A 21,046-nucleotide genomic window follows, 5' to 3' on the forward strand; every position below is an offset into this window, starting at 1 on the left:
CTTACCAGGAGAGCGCCATATAAGATGTACGAGATTATTGCTTCATCCAGCCGTTGGCCACACTTCAGTAGGCCTTTGACGAGGTCGGTGACAGAGCCGCCGTTACACAGCTGCCAAAAGGGGCGGGCGGGCAAGAGGGAAGCAGAAGGAGACGTTTATTACTCCACAGGCTAACGACTCTCCACACCACACAGATCTGCAGCAAGACACCTGGAGAGCGGGCATGTCAAGTGGAATTCAGCATGACTGAGGTCAACAGTGCTCACTTCCAGGTAGCTGGAAATGTGTGAACTCCGGGGGCTTCTCGTATTTATCTTTGGAAGGGAACATGTCACATAACGTGCACATTTTTCAACATGGAGGTTGCTGGGCAGTCTGTCTTAAGGCCGCACAAAGGCAACTAGTACTCCGACGTGCCGAGGGCAGTAGGGGATAATGCATCCTGTGGAAATCATGCCCCTTTCCACCCCCAAGCCCTAATGGATCCCTCAGCTCAAAAATAAAAGTGGCAGGGGGGAGAGAGAGAGTCACTTTTAGGAAGCAGCTTTTTACTAATCCAGGACTTCTCGCTACTCCTGGTTTCCGGATAGGGAGCTCAGTGTAGCCTCCACTGGGTCCTGGGAGTGAGAAATTTGTCTTAGAGTTTGTCCAGCCCTCTGCTCCAAGGCCTTCTGGTGGCACGGTTCGTCTTAAAAAGAGGATTGTGTCTGGTGATCCCTGTGTGCCTTGCCTGAATAAGCAAAGGTAGCTCTTTTTTTCCTATTGAGAGGGAAACTCTAACCGCATGGGGAGGCACGTGGCACGTCCTGACCATCCCTGCTATAGGTCACGCCCAACAGCCCCATTTGAAAGATTACTTACAGAAGGCAGCTCCAGCGGGTACCCAAAAGCTTTCCTGTCCATGACAGCTTCTCTACTCTATTTCAAGGGGGGAGGAGATCCTCACACAAGCACCTGGGGTCTCTTGTACATGTCAGCCATTCGCCTTGGGGCCAGGGGGGCTGACGTACTGAGGATCAGGATGAGAGCTCAACGTGTTACCGTAATCTATGGGAAATCTCCCCTCGAATACTTTCATTAGGGTTACCACTTCGCAGCAGATGTCACTCTTCCACAGGTATTTTAAAATAATCCTGCTCCCTGCCCCACCACCCTTCATCCATGTTGGTTTCCTAGGAATTGTTTTGATCATCTGACAGAACTTCAGTCCAGTACAAAAAAACCAAAGTAGGGGCAAAGCTGACCGGTGGCAGGTCAGATTTGCTATCCTTGTAGCCCAACACTGTCTGTTCCAGGAATGGGGTCATTTTCCCCATCCCCAGACGTTGGTGGAGCTTCCTCCTTTCTGCCATAAGCCCCTCCCCCCCCAATAGCAAACTGCCCAGGTAGAAGCTGTGGAAGCAGGCAGGGATTCATCACTTAAATGTAATCACCCAAATCACATTTAAATGGTAAATTACTGAAAGTTCCAAGGACTTGGTTTGCTATTTGAGGGGCGATTTGTTTTTTCATGCATCTAGGATCTCTGCTAGAGGTCTTTCCCATCACCTGTTATCTAAATTTTTTTTTACCTAGTGATACCTGGTGTGGCACTGGAGACCTCCTGCATGGAAAACAGATGCTAGGGCAGATAATTCAACTAGATCAAACTGAGGGTTGTAAAAAATGTTGTATTCCATTTTCAAATGATTTAAAAAGGGGAAAAAAAATCTATATCTAGAAGGTCGCTAGCACATTTTTCTTCCTCTCTTTAGTGAGTCTGCCTTTTCCGAAACGACTTGTGTGTGAAGAAAAGTACAGGTGTTTTGGTTTGGGGTTTGTTTTTGTTTTTTCCAAAAGCAGGCTGAGGTGGGGGCAGGGGTGGGTAGAAGACCGGATTGATGCACTTGATAACTGGGAGGCAACAAATGGGAGTCATTTCACTCCATCACGGCTCCTGCTGGCAGGCAGTATAAAACAGACAGCAGACATGTCTTTCAACGCTCAAGCCGCGCTGCCAACAACGGAGATGAAGCACTCTGATCCAGAAAAAGGCACCGCTTCTTGCAGACATTTCCCCATTAATAACTTCCCGCACATTAAAAGGGAAAGAGGAAAACCTTAAATTTAAAACCCTTCCCAACATATTTCCATTCCACGCCGTGAGTTCATCGTTTCTTGCTTTTACAGCAACTATTTTGCCATTGCTTTTCTATTTCTTCTTCTTCTTCTTCTTCCATTATTCCTTTATTACATTTATCCATTGAATTCATGAGATAATAAAAGCCCTCGAGTTCCAGAGAGGCCGATCAATGCATCTCTTCAAAGCTGCTCTGTGACAACAGTTTTGCTACCGGATTGACAAAAAACCGTGTAAGGGTGCCCAGGCGTCACCATCTCTCCCTCGAATGGCAAACCCAGGCAGGGAACACCAACAGAGGCAGAAGAAGGACTTCTGAGAAACCCAAGCGGGGGGGGGGAGAGGGGTGTTGTCCTCATGATTGAGGAATCCTGGGACTTGCAGAAGCCAAAGGCTTACAAAAAAGAACAAAACAAAACAATCGAGACCGTTCTCAAGCAACCTGGTGATGTCTCAGCATGAAATGCTGAAGGTTAGGTGGGAAAGCAGCAGCCAGCAAGGAAATTTCTTTCTTTCTTTATGAGCTGGCACATCATAAGCCACTCAACAAGGGGCAGAAACAGACAGGTAGGGAGGTGGGGGAAAAGGCTTTAGAGGCCTTTCTCCAGGTTTCAGGCTTCATTCATGAAATCTAGAGAATGAGAAGCTACTGATAATTACTAATCCAACTTCTCAGGGAGCCAGGACACGTAACAAGATATGCTCAGAAACACTCTTGTTTTTCTTCATTATCTTCCACATCCCTGATGCTCTTGCTGCTGAAATTCACATGTTAACAACTTTAATATTCTGTGCCTTGGCCAAGTCCCAACTGTGTTCTTCAGTAACCAATGAAGAACCTCCTCCTTCTGCAGTCTTCTATGCACCGCCGCCACCCCCCCCCCCAAAGAAACTCAAATCCTGCCCCAGGGGATTTCTTGGGCCTCCAGATCAGGATTTCAGGATGCCCAGGGAGGTAAAGGAAGAAGGATTTCTGATTCTGAAAGAAAGAGTGAGTGGATCTGGCCTTATTTAGACTGCAGACCTCCTGGACAAATGATCCCGGGGTGGCATGAATTTCATAATTTGAGCCCCTGTGGGACTAGATGCTGAGAAAGAACTACCACTCTTGTCCTACCGTTTAAAATGGAAAGTGTGTTTTGCAAGCACGGATCTGATCCAAATTCCCCGTCTCTGGTTTGGAACACAGGGTTTGTTTTCCTTTTAGCAATGCACTTGAATTCACAAATTTGTAGCCTGCAAATTTCACCCAACAGATTCCAGGAGTGAGATGCCTGATAGCACTACTTCGCTGGCCTTTAATGCTTCATCATGCTCATCTGTCAGACATCCCTTTGCAACAGCTGCTGAAGAATGCGCCCTCTGTGAAATCAGCCCCTCTAGATCTCAGGTTTTAGCTCTGAGATCTCACAGAATGGGATGCTGCCGACCTGGAAATCTTATCTGCATATGAGGCCAAGAGGAGGGGGGAAAGTATATTTGGAGTTGTAAATAAAATGGGCCTCAGGACATTGCTTGGCTTAAATCACTGTTACTCTGGGTGGGCAACTTGTGGTCCACGTATTGCTCTACTGCAGCTCCCATCACTCTTAACTGGGGGTGTGACTCCACAGCAAGAAAAATGCAAATTTACACTTACTATGAAGTCACACCAGGGGATTTGGGTTTTCCCATGTCTATTTGTGTTAACTGGCCACACAAGGAGAGAAAAAGAAATTGGCTAAACAGCCTTGTTTGCAACTTGTTAACATAGCCTCACGGGAGGAGCAGTTACAGAAGAACTACCTTAATAAGCTGTCAACAAGGACCAAGTGGCAATTTCCTACTCTTCAATCCCCACCAAATTGGCCTCTGAAGGAGATAGGACTGGGAGAAGGGCCTCTCCACCAGATCTCAAAGCCCAAGCTGCCTTATATGGGTGAATAGCCTGTACCCCAATGAACACAGCATGATGGATGATGCCCCTAAGGTCCACACACTAGGAATGAACATTTATAGGGAGAAAGTCCCCACATCTAGACCTCTCTATCCCTTGCAGATACTGCCTCTCCTGTTTAAAATTTAGTAACTTAAACAGTCTTACCTCCAGGACCAGCCAGAGCTGTCCGCCCACATATTGATCTGCTTTGTAAAACATTCCATAGAATTTAACAACATTGGGATGATTAGGAAGAAACTGTAAGATGTTGTATTCCGCTTCAATTTCCTCATCCACATCCTAAAACAGGGACACACAGAAATGTGTACTTTTAAAAACTTCTCAACTTTGTCACTGGAAGAATCTGTTGTGAAACACACACTGATCAAAGACTCTTAGTTGCTCAAAAGTACACAAACAAACCCACATGTATTGCCAATACATACAATATGCCTCTCTTAAGTATCTTTTTGGTCATTGCTATCCAGCTTGCAATTAGGTGGCTCAGATCACACTTAAGCTAAATTCCCTTTAGGCTCACATGATGTGAGAGAACATATTTCAGTGATCTCAGCTAGCCTATGGAATGTCCTTACAGATAGGTGAGCAATGTATGGCTTTTTAATAAAACCTGAAGATGTCAGCTCTCTTGAAAGCACCTTTTTGCTCCCTGCGATTACAGCAGCATGCAATCATTGCATCTTTTAAGCATTCTTGTCTCTTTAGCTCCTATTCCAGGTGGCCAAGAAGTTTGGTTATGTGGCTATAGGACCATATACTGACTACAACGTATGTGGCATCATCCAGATAGGAGAAGCACACCGGAACAAATAAGGAGCTGAGAATCACCTGGTCAGGAAGGATGAACACACTCCAAGTTGACTTGATGCCAACCATCTCGTTCATAGCTAAGCAACAGAGACAGCCAGAAAATATAGTCACCCATCTTAGGAGGAATGACTTTCGTCTCCCCTTCAGCCTTGAGTCCCTTCAAGCTGCTGTGTCTAATCTGGCTATGCTTTCTGCCTGCCTGTCCAGGACACTGTTTCTCCTGATCTGAATTGCTGGAGAGACAAATTTAGCAGGGTATGTTGAACCTAAAGGAGAAAGAAAAGACTGAAAGAAAGGGGGGCAATAAGGTGGTGGGGCAGGCTATGGTGGATACAGCTCTTTTGGTGCTGGACATTGGCACAGATTCAGTTTGCGGAGCATGGCATGTGGGTACCTCGACAGTACAGCCAGCTGGGCTGCCTGCATTGCAAGCATGAGTTTCACACCTATTCGTATGCAGTGTGCAAGACTTTTTTTTAAGTGTTCATTTTGCTTTTTACTTACACTGATAGGATCTAGAATCTTCACTGCCGCTAGACTTCCGTCCTTCTTATTAGCCACTTTATAGACTTTACCGTACGTCCCCTTCCCAATGGTCTCAATAATTTCCCAGGTATCTGAAGGATCCGGTAAAGATTCAAGTCCAATCATATTCTGATTATATTGAAACAATCCATAGAATGGCTTCCTGAAGGAAAAGAAAGTGTAGCAATTCATATCATGACCTAACCAACTTTTCACAGATACAGGCATCTTGGTGGCTGTGCTAGAAGCTCTCAGGGGAAAAAAGAGAGAAAGAAACCAACTGTAAGTTAATTAATAGCAACTCTGGACTCCAGTTTACAATGACATCTCCTGAGATCTCAGTAGTAGCAGGACTTTCCATCCAGGACCCTGGTAGCACTGGCATTTGGAAGTCATGTTAACTTTAAATGTGTTCCCTCAAAATCCTCCACCCATTCTCCCTTGCCCTTCTTTATACAGATTGCTTACTCTCTCTCTATCTGAAAACTGAATGGCATTTGCTTAAGTATGTATTTCATTACCCACATGTCTAGGGCTTAACTCCTTATTTCTCAACTCTAATCACATTGTTGCTCTCCAAGAATCTGCAGGATCAGAAACTGTGCTGCCTTTTCCTTTTTTAGGACATTGTTTACAATAGACATGGCATGTCTGTTTGCAAAGCAGAGACATCTATGCGTTGCTCTTTTCCCCGAACAAAATTGAATTCTGTAGCGTTAATATTGGACTTCCCACTTTGCAAGGAAATGGAAAATACTTGAGAGCATAACTCAATAATGTGGTACTAAATCCAGCTTAAACATGTGTCTCTTGCCCATTAAGGGAAGATAGATGTGGCCTAGTTTGTACATTTGTCTCCTAATAAGGCAGCAGGTACAGAAAAGCCTTCTGATGGCTGCAATAGCTGCAGATTCAGAACGCTGCTACCTTGAGCTATGTCAAGATCCTTTTGATGAATGCAATTTCCCCTCCCTGCTAGGATGTGTCTCTGAACAAAGAACATGTCCAGTCAGGTTGTAGCCAACAAAATCTACACATTCCAAGTTTATTCTTCCCCTTTCACTGCCTCCTCAAATTTGTTTGCAGGAATCTTCTTGGATTCTCTATACAAAGTACACCAGCTTCTCCCACCCAGTCCCAGCTGGCTCTCAAAGGATATTACACTCACTGATAAGGGACAGAAAGTCCACAGGTTTTATTGGATCATTACCGCTCTGTATGGAGCACATGGATAAAAGGAACAGGTAGAGACTCGAAGCCTCCAGAAAGTGGAAAGACAATGAGGTAGAACGGCAACGTCATTGAAAAATGACAGCATCACTGAACAGGAATCATACTCAATTGTGGGGAAAGTAAAGCTGACCGCTGTCCATTTCTGTGGGGGAGATAACATGCAAGACTGTCATCACACCCATTATACTTGATTGCATCGAAAGCCTACGTAAACAACATGTAAGAAAATGCCAGGTTTTTTGTTTCTGTTATGGTAGGACTCATAGTCTTTGACATAATGTTTATTAGGATAAAAGACACCAGATGTTGAGAACCATTGAACTAATGCACACTAAAGCAGAGTCCCAGTTTGTAGGTAAACATATCACCTGAGAGGGCCTCATTTGAATGCCTGCAGACCTTTCCTTCTCCATCACAACTCAAGATACTATGAAGATAACATGACTTCAATATGAGGATCAGATTTTTTTTTGTTCCCCTTGCCCTCAGCTTCTGCTCTTAATAACATGAATGGCAATGACATTACTTACAGGCAGCGTGTCTTTCAGTTTGCCCTACATTACAGGTTTTGAGATGCACACATCTCATTTATCACAGACTTCTCAAGATAGCCTTTTTGACTCATGCTAATTCATCCTCAAGATGGTGCACCACCTTGTTGTAAGAAACGATGAGGAAACTGAGCTACGACAGTAGGAGACAGCAAAGGAGTGTGTCACAAGGAGAATGGGTAGCCGAGCGAGAGAAAAAGAGGAGGCTGGTGTGAGGTCTGGCAACTTACAGAGGCTATTCTCTTGAGAACCTCTACATCTGTGGAGTCCTCATGGCAACTGAGTCATTTCCTCGCTTGTTTGTGCTGTTCTCTTTTGTCAGGAGGAGGCACTGACTAACCCTCTGACTTTGTACCTGGTGTTTTCTGCTTCTTGTGGGAGGGTTTTTGCCCCCTTCCCCACTAAGGGTCTAGCATGTTTCCTAGTGCCATCTCATGTTGGAGCTCTGCGTTCTCCTCTGAAGAGGACCTGTCCAGAAAAAAAAAAGGTCTCTCTCCCCTGCCCCAGCCCCACCTTGTCCCTCTCTCACATTTTTAAATAAAACTTCGACAAACACTTCTAAAAGCTTCATGACAGTGGAAGAGGAGAGATGTTGGGGGCGCAGTCGTAGCACTAGGAAGTGCGAGACCCGCTTCCCTGGTGCCTCCTCAGCAGAAAATGTCTGAATGCCTCTCCTTGAATTTAGGCGTCTAAAAGCCTCTTCTTCTTCTTCTTCTTCTTCTTCTTCTTCTTCTTCTTCTTCTTCTTCTTCTTCTTCTTCTTCTTCTTTGTTTGATGAGAGCTTTTGAAAAGTTTCGCTGCAGTGTGAGAGGGAAGGAGGAAGCTGTGAGACAAATGGGAACATTCTGTGCCATAACAGGCTTGCAAGCTGGAGTTCCCCATCCTCAGTTTATGGTCTAACAGTCACTGCGCATGATGGGATGACTCCTTCCATGTAATGCCTCATTAAGAGGCAAACAGTCAGGCAAGAGCTTAATGGGGCCGCAGTGTGTCTTTATGGATTCAAAAAGCATAGGATATTCTCAAAGGGAACTGGTTTCCACTTTATGCCCTTCCTTTTCCCCAGGCCATATATTGGCCCATAGACAAGTACAGCATTATTATTTTAATGCTCATATGATGTATATAACTTTCAAATTATGTGCTCAACATGTTTTTTAATGTTAACATGTTAATCTTATGTACTTGAAAGCCAATTTAGTGTTAGATGGTTGTCATAGGACTCAGGAGACCCGGGTTCAAATCTCTACTTGGCCATGGAAACCCACTGGGAAGTGGCACTGATAAAACCACTCCTTAAGCATCTTTTAAAAATCCTCTTAGAGTTGCCATAAGTCAAACACTTAACAATAACACAATGGACTTAGTATGGTTGGTTTAAATATTTTGGCTCCTTGTTGCAGCATTAAGAGATGCGAACGTGAAAAGTCAAACATGCAAGAACAGCATATGAACTGTTTCAGCCAAGAGACATTACAATTAGTCGCTTGCTGTCATCACAACAGCCAGAATGTCCAAAATGTGATGCATGACATTCTGTGAATGCAGCCAAAGACCATTTTTTATTGTGGCTTCACTGCGTGGGGCAAGTGATGATAAATATGTTGTTCCTTTATAAAAGTGCAGTTTTCCATCATGTTTCCCTTACTTCGTAATGAATCACTGTACAAATCCTACAGAGTTAAATGTATCAAACTAATTCTCCCCCAACCACCCCCACCCCCGGATGCCTGCATAGGATGGATAACTCTACTCACATATAACAGAAGATGGCACATTATAAGGGCAGGCACCAGCAACTTGTGCACATTACCTGCTCTTGGTACCTTTTCTGGATAAGTTTTGAGGATAATTCAGATGTTTTTATTCCATATTTTATTAACAGACAGTTGGTGTTAGTTGCAATAGGCAAACGTGGACAGTTTCGAATCAGGGTTAGTTGGGAAAAGCCAACTTGAACCCTTTGTTTTCCCCAACTACTGTTGAGAATAAACACAGTTTAGGCTTGCAGTGTGGGTAATCTAAAATGGAAGTGGATGTGCCTGAATTTCTCCTTGTAGCCACATTTTTATTTATTTATTTGATTTATACCCCACATGAGACTCACTATAGCTTATCACGTTTCTCTCCAGATGTTCATGGCTTCAGCTCCTGTTATCTTGAGCCACCACATCCAACACTGACAAGTCAAGAGACTTACAGTCCCACAGAATACTCTCAAATCTGGTGAGCCACAGATTCTCCATCCGTGGGTTAGCATTAATCTCACCAACAAACATCTAGTAGAGAGGACACTAGCAGCCTTCACAGGCTTCGGCACAATCCATATGAGGAATCATATGTTAATGCTCTCTGAGTGCTGGCAGTTTCTGAGGTGTGGGTGGCAAGCAGGAGGAACACATTTTTTCTGGTGCCACCCCTGCCTGCCATCTAGCAAGGGATGCTCATTTTACCCTCACACTCCTATCTTTTTGTACTAGGAAAAAATATTTCTCACAAACATTGTTTTAACAAATCTGTTATAGCTACTATCTTAAAATCAATCATGGCTGTATCAATGTTTTCAAATAGTGTATTTGTAAGCCACTCTGAAAATGGTGCCCTGCCCGAGGAGTGAGATTTTATGTGGGAAAGCTTGCAATTTGTGATTATTATTTTTAGTGGCTCAAAAAAGGTATCACCTTACTCCTGTGTTTGTGTAATTCAGAACCGCACAGGCTTTTCCTAATTCACTCTGAAAAACGTAGTTGAAGCATGGAACAAATATTGCATTAAAGCAAAATAAATACTGAGTTTGACTGACAACCCATCATACTCAGGGAATTTACGAAGCCATTTCCAAATAATCAAATTTGAAGATTGACTGCCCATCAATTTGAAATGTGTCAAAGACAGAAACAAAACAATTTCTTAATTATATGTACATATGGTCACAAGCTAGACTGGAAATTGTGCCCAGTTCCTTAGTCTTCTTTGTTTGTGCTGAGAAACATGCTGTGGCTATATGGTTGAAATGTTGATGCATTAGCATTTAACATTTATTGATGATAATCACTTTTTGGGAATATTATAAATTACATATGTTACACATATTATTAGGAACGTAACAGTGATGCTTAACTTTTAATTAAACATAAATACAGTCATGAAAAATGGTCAAAAATTGCCACCCCTATGGAAATTCCCTTTCCTAAAAAAGTTATTTGTCACTTTTCCTGCTCCACCAGTTCCTCCCAGGCAATGGTGTTCCAGGTGGCCACTCCAAAGGAAACCAGGAAATCACCCATGAGAAGGAGGGCCTTCTTTGTGATGGCCCCAACACTTTGGAATCAACTCCAGGTGGAGCTAGTCCTGGCCCTCTCCCTCCCCATGTTTAAAAGGCTCCTGAAAACACTGCTTTTCAGAAAGGTCTTTCATGGCAGTCCTGCCTGATGTGCATCACACTAATGGGGCCGTGCACAAATCAAATAAATAAAATAAATAAACTATTGATAATTTTTCAAACTGTCCCCACTAGCTGTGCTGACCAGGTTTTCTGGGAGTTGTAGTCCAAGAACATCTGAGTAGGGATCCAAGGTTTGGAACCACTGGGGTAGAGCATAAGGGAAATGCTACTGCATCATAAAACTACTGATGAAAACACACACCGGAAGCCTAGAGAGGCGAAACAAAAGTGAGGAAGAGTGATTGAAGTCTGGGTACTGCTGAGATGAGGAAGCCCAGGCTACAGTAAATGCACACTCTAATCCTAGCCTCAGTTGCAAAGAAAGCCAGTCCTCTTCCTAAGAAACATTAGGCCACCATATATCATTAATTCTTTCATAGCTGCACACCCACCATGCTCAAACTGTGCTGTGGAGAGAAAAAGAACCTCAACTTATAAGTTCAACCTTACATTCTTAACCATCCAAAGTATTAACTTGACAGCCGAGGATCAGCCAAAAAACTAATGGCACAGAGAAAACAAATAACACACAGCAAACCTCAACAACCTCATCATCTCAATGCTGAGTACTAGTTGCAATGTTCTGAGATCAAAATATTCTCAAAATTAGCCTCTCAATCCTCCGTAAACCAAAAGCACAATTCCTGCCTGCAATGTCATCAGCAAATCTACCGAACTGAGTAATCTAGATTTGTTGCATGGAATAGATATGCTAACCTTTGGGCCCATACGTACGTCATAGTACATCTTGGTTGAAGGTGCTCAATTGCAAAACGGTGGATAATCATTAGCCGCCCAGAGTAGACTTCGGTCTAGATGGGCAGGGTATAAATTTAATAAATAAATAAATAATGTTCGGATGATTGACCTCTGCCATGACACAGACCTTTGGCTTGCACGGTAGGCCTTCCTGCTCCTTTCCTCATCTGAACCTTCCTTCTTCCATGTCAAATGCAACCCTCCAGATAAGATTGTGGGGTCGGAATGGCTCCTTCCTGGTTCCATTGACTGAGGTTGTTCTTCAGTGGGAAGAATTCATTGGGCCGCACCCTTAAATGCCCTTAAATCTCTTCACCTTGGAGGAGACAAGATGGAATAGTTTGCTCCTTGGTTTTCTTGTCTCCTTCCTTGAAGAGCACTGCGGATCCTGTTCATTACAGCAAGCAAGGGAAGCATCAAGGGCTATGGCTACAGGAGACTAGATGGGAGAAATTGTGACTCTCTTTTGCCCCAATCCCGTGCACTTGGGGATTTAAATGCCAATGCAAAATTGCAAGGCCCTGGGCAGCAAACCTAACTTCCTTCACACCTGCTGATCTCCCCTTCCATCTCCACACCTCCTTTCCTCACAGTGACAGAGAGGGAAGTCCATCCTAGAATGAGAATACTTGCGTACTAAAAATGCAATGAGTAGAGAAGTTTGGGTTGTCCTTTTTTCTCCTCTAGGTCCCTACAGATGGAAGGCTCCCAGCGTTAATACTCAAGAGGTGTTGTGCAGCTGTTCCATCTTACTTCCCCCTTAACGGTCTTTTTCTACCAATGAAAAAAGATGGTTGTGATCAGGAAAACAAAGGAGAGCTGCCAGTGGAAGTTGATGATGCCATCTGGATCTTCTGGGAAATACCACAAATGAGGCAGGGTGATTGCACAGTAAAAACCTCATCTGGAAGCACACTCAGGGAGCCTCCAGCTGTTCCTCCAGATCACTGGCTGCCTTCAGACATCATGATAAGCAAGGGAACCCCAGGGTCCCTCATGCATTAAGGACAAGCCACAAGCCTAATGGCTCCCACTCAGAACAGCCTGTTTACTGGAACCCATGTTTTGTTTACGGCAACATTCAAACTTGGAGGCACCCAGCAGACCTGAAAGCCATTAGCAGACGCCCACCTCACCCCAATCTACAACAATCCCAGGGTTCTTGCTTTAGTAATAAAAAGGTACTCAAGAATACTGAAGCAATACAGCTGTAGCAAATAAAGCAGTTTTAGGACAAGGGCTAAAATTAAAGACTACGAAGGACAACATCTCCCATTCTCCCCAATCACCCAAGCAAAAGGGGTGAAGCAATCACAGTACCAGAGGTAAATAAATTTTGCCAGTACAATAATCAAGAGCAGGATTGCACCAGCCTCCCAGAAATGGCAACAATGTCCAAATGCAGGATTCAGAGTCCTCACTTTTCTCCCCATCTTATGTGGCCCGTGCTGATTTTTGAGCCCAGGATGTGTCAGATCGGTGAGCGAGGATAATAGAGCCACACTCGCTCTTCCTGACTGATGGTGTTATTTCCAGCACATGTCCTCTGAAACTGTCAATATCTTCTACAATTTTCAGCCACCCCGGCTGCCTTAGAGCAGAGAGCTGTTATCCAATCCTGAGGAAGGTAAACCTTCTGGACAGGTCTGTCACAGCCCTGAAATGAGTTCAAAACTCAAGCCCAAACCAAGGTTTTGTTGGGGAGTCAAAGATATAAAACGACCAAGCCCTCTACAGGACTCAAAAAATGACTGGGGGAACATATCCCAGCATTTCAATAGGAACACACACTTGGTGCAGTGCAGCAGAAAATCCATATGTATATTTTATTGTTCCATATGTGCAGCACCACATAGTATTAAAATTAAATGCACACACAGTTAGCTGTGGCGCATGTTCTTATAGCACCAAACGAACATGAATAGATAAGCTGCTTCGTTTATTTATTTTTATTTGATTTGATTTATACCCCGCCTATCTGGACCGATGGACCACTCTTCGTTGTCCAGTTCTACACAATAGCTGAGAAAGAACATTTGGATGGAAATTAGCATATACTATATGTGAATGGTTATTGTGTTCAGATAAACACAAACCGTATACTTGGATTGTGGTTGGCTTCCTTCAAGGAACAACAACCTAAGAAAAGACGAGAAACACAAGTAAAAAGGAGACTTATGGGTACTTCCAGAAGGACAACTGCTGGCATCTAATGAACATCAGGCAGCCCTTCCCTCTCTCCCTCTTTAACAGGTTTTTTTTTCATGGTGAAAAAAGAGATAAAGAGGGAAGGAGAAACATAGGCAGGTCACCAACAGTGGTGTTTTGTGACCAGAATGGGGGGCAGCCCCCCCCAACATATGCGGATGAAGCAGCCCCAGTCCAGGTCCATAATCCGCCCCCAGTTATAAATGGACTGAAATTGAAAATAAAATGCTCGTACAAGTTACAATGATATCTGTAACATATTACCCTTTCAAGTACAGTAATGACAGCATAATAATGTTTGTTCAGCAAGGCAACCTAATGCTCAGTATCATTATTCATTTTTTTCCCTCAGAGCAAGTAATGTTGACTTGCTGCTTTTTCCACATTACTTTTTGGCTGTTAAAATGCCTTCCTGGAGTATTTTGTGAGGCGTTTTTAACATTTGGGGGCATTTCCTTACCTTCTGGGGTTGGTTCCCCTCTTCTATAAAGAAACTAGTAACTGGGAAGAAGGTGTTTGAGTAACAAGTAGTGATAAACATCCCTTTTTAAATGGAATTTTAAACCTTCCAATGTCTGCAAAGCGAAGAGGGCCTGTTCCATGAATGGGGCAAGCCAGCTGCTTTGCTTTGGGGCACCGTATCCCTTAGCCTTTTTTTCTGTATGGGTTTTCTTAGAAGAGTTAACTAAGAGCATATGGGAGTAAGTTAAACTCCTGGCTGAATCAGAGATAACATATCTCAGATATTCTTCATTTCAAAGTAATACAGATCAGCACTAGAAAATATTCACTAAAGTTAATTGTAGAGAAGGGGATATTGTCACACAAATACGAATATCCATGGACAGGTGGCAATAACAAGGGTCCAGCCCCATGGAGCCAGCCAGTTCACTCATAATTCCGCCTCTGCCGCGACCGCCATGATCCTTACGAGGACTCCAGAGCTCGCGATCGGCTCGTCACTCCTGGAAGGAAACGGGACGACAAGCCTCCCTGCCAGGTCAAAGAGTGGCTCGCCAATGGCGAGCTCTGGAGTCATTGGAAGGATTGTGGCAGCCACGTCAGCAGCGGATTGGTGAGTGGACCTTGTTATTGCCACCTGTGTGGGGATATTCATATACGAACACGAATACTCCCATCTCTAGTTAATTGGCAATTGTGTTATATTATGTCTAGTCTGTGGAAATCTCCAGCATCATAGTTCAAAACATGACTATATCTGTTCCTGGAAGATGATATTATTCTTATAATTTCAGTACATAAAGTGTTTTACAGAGTCATATCAACAATGGAACGATTGTATTTCAAATAGCTCACAACCTAAAATTGGACAATAAGGTGGAGGTAGAAGGAAAGCAACCAAGGAAGAAGGTAGAGAAGCCAGGGTAAAATGGAGTGAATGCAAATAAATGCAGTTCCTTCTACTCTGGTTTAACTTTAGTTGGGTAAGGGGTGGCATTATTTAAGTCAAAAACTTCATGGAAGAGATTACTTTGATGGAGAAGGTGCATCACAAAGATGCAAGAGGTAGCAAATAAAAATGGCCAGAGTCAAGTGCTGTAGTAGAACTGGACAACTGAAGATCATGGGCAGGAATATATTAGATGGGGAAAACGATGGGAGAGGCAGAGGGGGAAATGAAGTTACGGAGGTCTTTGTAGGTAATGGCTCATGGAAGTAGTTTGGAATGGAAGTAGAAGTCAGCCTAAGGATTTCAAGTGGGAACATTATGGTATTAACAATAGGAAAAGGCAAACGGTTTCGGCAAGGAAATCCGGAAGGACAAGAAGACTGTGGTGCAACTAAGGACCACCAAAGGGAAGACAAAGGCAGTAGTCAATGAGGGAGCTGGGCGGAGAGAACAGCAACAACAGAAGCATTAGGATGCATCCTGTATAGCCAATAGGGTCTAATAATAAAGACTGCCTCTAGATCTTCTCAGACTGAAAACAGAGGTATGGAAAAAGAGAATTGCTGTCAATAGTACTCAGACCTTCTGATGGGCATAGATCCAGGCAGTGTCAGAAATAAATCAGCAGCCCACTTTTCACTATATCCTGGCTCCATATGGCCAGTGCCAACATTCCTGCTTGCACCAATACCTCCAGGTACTCCTGCTCAAAACCAGGGCTGCCTGGGTGTCAGAATATAACGCACAATCTCACCCCATCAGCACCTCTAAGGGATTTCAACGTCAGAACTCCCCACTCCTCTGGAAAGCCGGTTTCCAAACCAGCAACTTTTGTAAAAGTTAACCCAGCTTTTGGGTGGAATGGATAATTTGAACTGTTTGCTCTCCTAAACAGAGATTTTTGGGAACTATGCGGAATGCCATGTGCAAAACTCTAAAAGCTCATAAGTAACCTTGGGGTAGCAGAGAATTATTCAATCATTCCATAGCATGGAGGCGTGGGTTGTGCTGTTCCTCCCACAGCCACACCCCCAAGGGGAATCAAAATGGTGTGTACTGTTGATCGATAGCAACAAACCCGTTCTAGCAGTGCTCATCTCCATGAAGAGCAGATATTTTGTAAAGGGGCATTAACTCCCACTCAAGACCAAGCAGTAGCTCAGAACAATCGTTTCTGTTGATCGTCTTTAGAGATGGGACTGTCAGGTTAATTCGAAGGGGAAAAACATGAAAGAGGCTCTTCTGTTTTCGGAGTCTTTCATGGCTTTAGGATAGAAAGCCTTTGAAATGAAAAGATTTGGGATTTCAAAAGAGCAGTTAACAGAATTTGTGAATTCTTTATATTTTTTGTATTTCATATTATTTTAATTTGATCCTTGTATGCAAAATCACCTTACTTAATATGCGAGCAAATAATAGCCCTGCAAATCTCATAAGGAGAGCTGTCACCTGCCAATTAGGATTCAGAAAACATCCTGGAAGGGGTGGATGAGAAGCCTGGAAAACCAGAGTGTCTGCTCTTTTCGCTGCTCAGTGACTTTTTCACTGTTTTTGCTGAGAGAGCTCCTCTGACTTCCATTTTGGATTTGCTGTTGTTTCTTCACTTTTGGACTACATTCTGAATTACTTAGATTACCTGCTCCTTTTTGTCTTTTATTTTATAGATTTTTGCATGGCTTTCCACACCACCACCTGTTGTTGCCTGGAATGTTCGCCTTCCTGCCCTTCACTTAGTGGATTACAGCCTATGCTGCTGGAGTGCAGGCATAGAAGTGGTAGGGGCTATCACGTAGCAGGCATAGAAGTGGTAGGGGCTATCACGTAGCAGGCATAGAAGTGGTAGGGGCTATCTCCCTCCATCACTACACTTTGGGGATTTGTTCATATAGCTGTTTGGGTACGGGTGTGGGTGTGTGCTCTGTTTGTGTTTGATTTGATTATGATAACGCGTATGATTTCTCCTTCTCATCTGTACTGTTTCCTGCTGATGAATTGACATGAATGGTGAGCATGGTGATGTGCTGACAAATTTGAATTTTACAGCACCATAAATGGCTGCTTAGGTCTGTGGATGACTGATTTTTCTTTCCCATATACTGTTGTTGCTGCCAATTTTTGGAGTACTGTAGATTATTTCCTGTTGCTTTGTCCCTGCTTTTTTAAAAAAACCTAGTTTTTACGTTTGGCTGTACGTAGTGCGAAAAATTAGAAAGGGAAAACCAAAGAAAAGAACCCAAAAGTTTCAGGAAATGTTTAGAAGGTACAGATTAAAAAGTCATGAGGGTAAGACAAAAGAGCCTACACTATCCCCTTGAAAATAAGTGGACTTCCTCACCCTGTCCATTTTGTTTGACAATGAGTCAAAATGGGCTGTGTGAATTGAACACAGAAGGAAAAAAGGATAGCTTTACAATCGTATGCTATGTTTATTTACCAGTCACTTATCTCACACATGACATGTGGACATATCACTTGCTCTATAATGGCAAAGACGTATGGGATAAATAGGCCATGGCCAGTATCCCACTACCTCTCCCAGGTACAGACATCCCATTGACTGAGTGGAATTTACCATTCAGAAATTGATTCAATGGGTCAACTCTTTTACTGGTCCAAGAGTCTCAGGCCATGAGACTATTGTATCTGAAAATCTGTGCTGTGATGCACAAAAGTTCACACTGAAATACATCTGCTAATCTTAAAGACTTTGCCGCAAAACTGCTTTTTGTTGTATTTGCTGATTGTAACATAGACTACAAGATATTCCAACCAACTTCCAAGGTACGCAAATGGAAGGATAACCTTTGTTGAAATCACAGACTTGTAGAAGTCATATTCTTTTTCCCAACCACTGCTCATCAAGCCAATCCAAGAAATTGCAAATCATAACTGCCTCACATTTTACGACATCCACCCATGTTCCCCAACCATTCAACGCGTGCATGGTAAACAACACAATAGGTACAGTCAGGGCTCATGTTCTCACAGAGCCATTTTTCTTTACTTAAGTAAGTCCTGCCTTTAGCAGTCTGTCTTGTTTTGAGCAGAGGAGAGGGACTGCCACACGCGATGAATACTGATGGTTACATTTCGACTCCTGCACTGCAGAACAGCACCTCTCTCTCAAATGTCTGTAAAGCACTTTTAAAGGTCACCTGTACTCCCTGACTCGAAAGAACAGACTCACACTCAGGTGCTCCCGAGGCTTTTTGGAAAAGAACGGCAGGTATGGACCACCCCCACATATGTTCTCCAAAGTAGAGAATCAGGCATGCGTGTGGAGCACTCGGAGGTAACTAAATGCAGATAGCTGGTTACTCATAATGAATTCCTTTTTAAAATCCTAACTAAGTTACTGGATGATAAGTAACCTAACGAGGGACACTTTGATTGGTTTGGTGGCGTAATTGTAACTTTATAATTACTGTTATATTGCAATGTGTCCTTCCAAAGATTTTGTAAGCAATGGAAAAGGAACACCGCATGATTCAAGTGCTGGTTCAAGCCGTGTCTCATGCCCTGCTGTGGATGTTTAGATGGGGTAAAGCTGGATGGTTTGGTCCCCTTGCCCAATGGGTTCCTACTGGATTGTTTTTATGCAAATAGAGTAACTCTGTTATTTTTGAGAGACAGGAAAGAGTTACTTTAAAATATGTCACCGTAATGGGAAATATATGACATGGTTACTTACCATGTAGTTAGTTGTGATATATTATTGTAAAGATGGAGGGTATTCTGCATGTGGTGTTTTTATGATATAGGCAGTTAGGGCATGATGTTTAGGACTGGGGAACACACACACACACACACACACTTTCCTCTCCTTTGATCATCCTCTTATTTTTTTATCTTTTAAAAAATTATTACTTATATGAGATCAGTTCTAGATCACCTCATCGCTATGTCGTTGTCATCATCATCATTACCCATTTCTAGGCCCTCAGAAGGAAGGAAGGAAGGAAGGAAGGAAGGAAGGAAGGAAGGAAGGAAGGAAGGAAGGAAGGAAGGAAGGAAGGAAGGAAGGAAGGAAGGAAGGAAGGAAGGAAGGAAGGGGTTGCTGTGGGCTGGACTACAAATTGCATCACATCCAGTATGAATGAACTCCTGAGTCAATCCACAGCCCCGTCTGAGCACTGACTGCAATTTCAAATGTAATACAGGCTGCAAATCAAATCACAGCAAAGCCGAATCTCTACAATTCAGCTTTCCAATGCAGTCACACCCTGAGTCCCAAACTTTTGTGAGTCTTTAGAATTTTGGCGCATGACTAGTTGTCCTTTCACTTAAAAGCTCTTATGTTTGGCCCCCAGGAGTGCTGGGGAAAGAAAATTCATCCCACAAACTGTCTCACGGACTTGAGTAAGGAAAGGTACATAACATGAAAGTAACGACTTACACAAATCCGGGTCATTCACAGGATCCCCCTTAAAGAAAAAAGCACATTAGGTTTACTAGCAATGTTGGTGCCTGGAGCAAATGGCACAAATTCACCCACAGATCAATGACCCTCAGAACCAGAGTCTTAATGGTAGAATTAACTATGAATAATAGTCTGTCTTCAAAGGGAAATAGAAACAATTGTAAAATCAATTAAAGACCTGCATAAATAAAAGCATTTTAGCCCATGGGCTGAAACCCTGTTCGTGCAGCTACACCCCATGAGGCTGATGACATCATCAGCTGTGGCAACTTTCCAGAAATAATAACAAACAAAAAAAGAATCCAAACCCCTCCTTAATGGCTCCCATGGAATTCTTTTATTGTAGATAAATGATGGTCTGGAGTCCTGCAAGCATCATCTATTTGCACCTCTTTGTCCCAAATACTAGAATGGGATTGGGAGCAGATGTCAAGCCTACTCTGTTGTCTTCTATCTCGGATCGCTGCTGTCTTTTGCCTTTGCTAGACTGATATACTCCTAGAGGCTTTTCTCATTTTGACTTCCATTCTCATTTCTGCAAGGAATGGACCTCCTGCCCCTGCTTCAAAAATGCACCTCCCCTCCCAGCACACACATTCCTTCTAGTTAGAAACAGGATTTAGGCTTTCCTGTCTTGAATGTAACTTTACTGGGGGCAGCAGTTTTCAAAAATTAAAGACTTCCCACCCATCCTGCAGCCCCCCAATGACTTCCTGACAGTGAAGGGGATTTCATGAGAGCTTCAGGACCGTAGAGGAGGAATTAAAAATGCTCTCTTTCAAAACAAAACCCTAAAATAAAATAAATCAGACAGTGATGATATCATCAGCTTGTATGCTGTGCAAATTATGGAATACGATTTCAGCCAATGCTTCGAAAGACATTAAATGTGGTCTCTAAATGTGGAGATCCCAGTGCTTCTGCACCCTTCCCTGGATGTACACTACTAGAGAAGGAAAAGGCAGGAGGTGGCACGTCAAGTGACCCTCACAAGAGGTACTGCACACCATGCCAACATAGCCCATCTGGGCAGCCCCCCTACAATGGAAAAGAGCAGCCATCCTCTTTCCATGCCTGGAGACCTTGCACCACCCTTGCAAGAGTGAGAAATCATGCTGGGCTGCTAAGATCTCCTGCCGGTGTACAATCAGGTGTGGGACAAATCTGCACATTCTAAATCTGGTGTCCCAGGGCAAAGCCCCAGGTGCTTCCTACCCATAATGATCTGTAACTGAATACTGTATTTCCTTGGGACCATAATAGGGGCACTCGAAGGGCACGCCAGAGACCCTGCCCTCCTAAGCTCCTTTGATTTCCTTCCCTGAACCTCATAACCTATGCCCTGCACTGACTGTTCAAGTTCAAGGTTAACCAATGGGCTTCTCTGCCCTCATAAGATGCCCAGAATCTATGACCAAAACTCTCTGTGTGCATGTCATCTTTCCTTCAAGGATAGAATACTGTATCACCCATTCACTTAGGGATACTAACCGGAGTATGATGGATTGCAAAAGAAAGAAAGAAAGAAAGAAAGAAAGAAAGAAAGAAAGAAAGAAAGAAAGAAAGAAAGAAAGAAAGAAAGAAAGAAAGAAAGAAAGAAAGAGAAGGAAGGAAGGAAGGAAGGAA

General features: G+C 43.3%; 1 protein-coding gene across 5 annotated transcripts in view; it reads right to left on the bottom strand.

Moving 5' to 3' along the window:
- The window catches only part of MYO3B (myosin IIIB), a 324,047-nt gene that overhangs the window by 285,101 nt on the left and 17,900 nt on the right, over positions 1 to 21,046 (bottom strand). For 4 of the 5 annotated variants that reach the window (XM_078394389.1, XM_078394393.1, XM_078394384.1 and 1 more), the window contains exons 1-3: positions 5,373 to 9,999; positions 4,203 to 4,337; positions 6 to 110 (exon numbers count right to left, since the gene is read on the bottom strand). In XM_078394389.1, coding sequence (XP_078250515.1) covers positions 6 to 110; positions 4,203 to 4,337; positions 5,373 to 5,621 — 489 coding nt within the window. In that variant the 5' untranslated portion in view covers positions 5,622 to 9,999. Of the gene's footprint in view, positions 1 to 5; positions 111 to 4,202; positions 4,338 to 5,372; positions 10,000 to 21,046 lie in introns of those variants that run through there. The other variant, XM_078394391.1, reaches the window with a different exon arrangement.

Source organism: Pogona vitticeps, chromosome 1 (genome assembly GCF_051106095.1).
Source record: "Pogona vitticeps strain Pit_001003342236 chromosome 1, PviZW2.1, whole genome shotgun sequence".
NCBI lineage: Eukaryota > Metazoa > Chordata > Lepidosauria > Squamata > Agamidae > Pogona > Pogona vitticeps.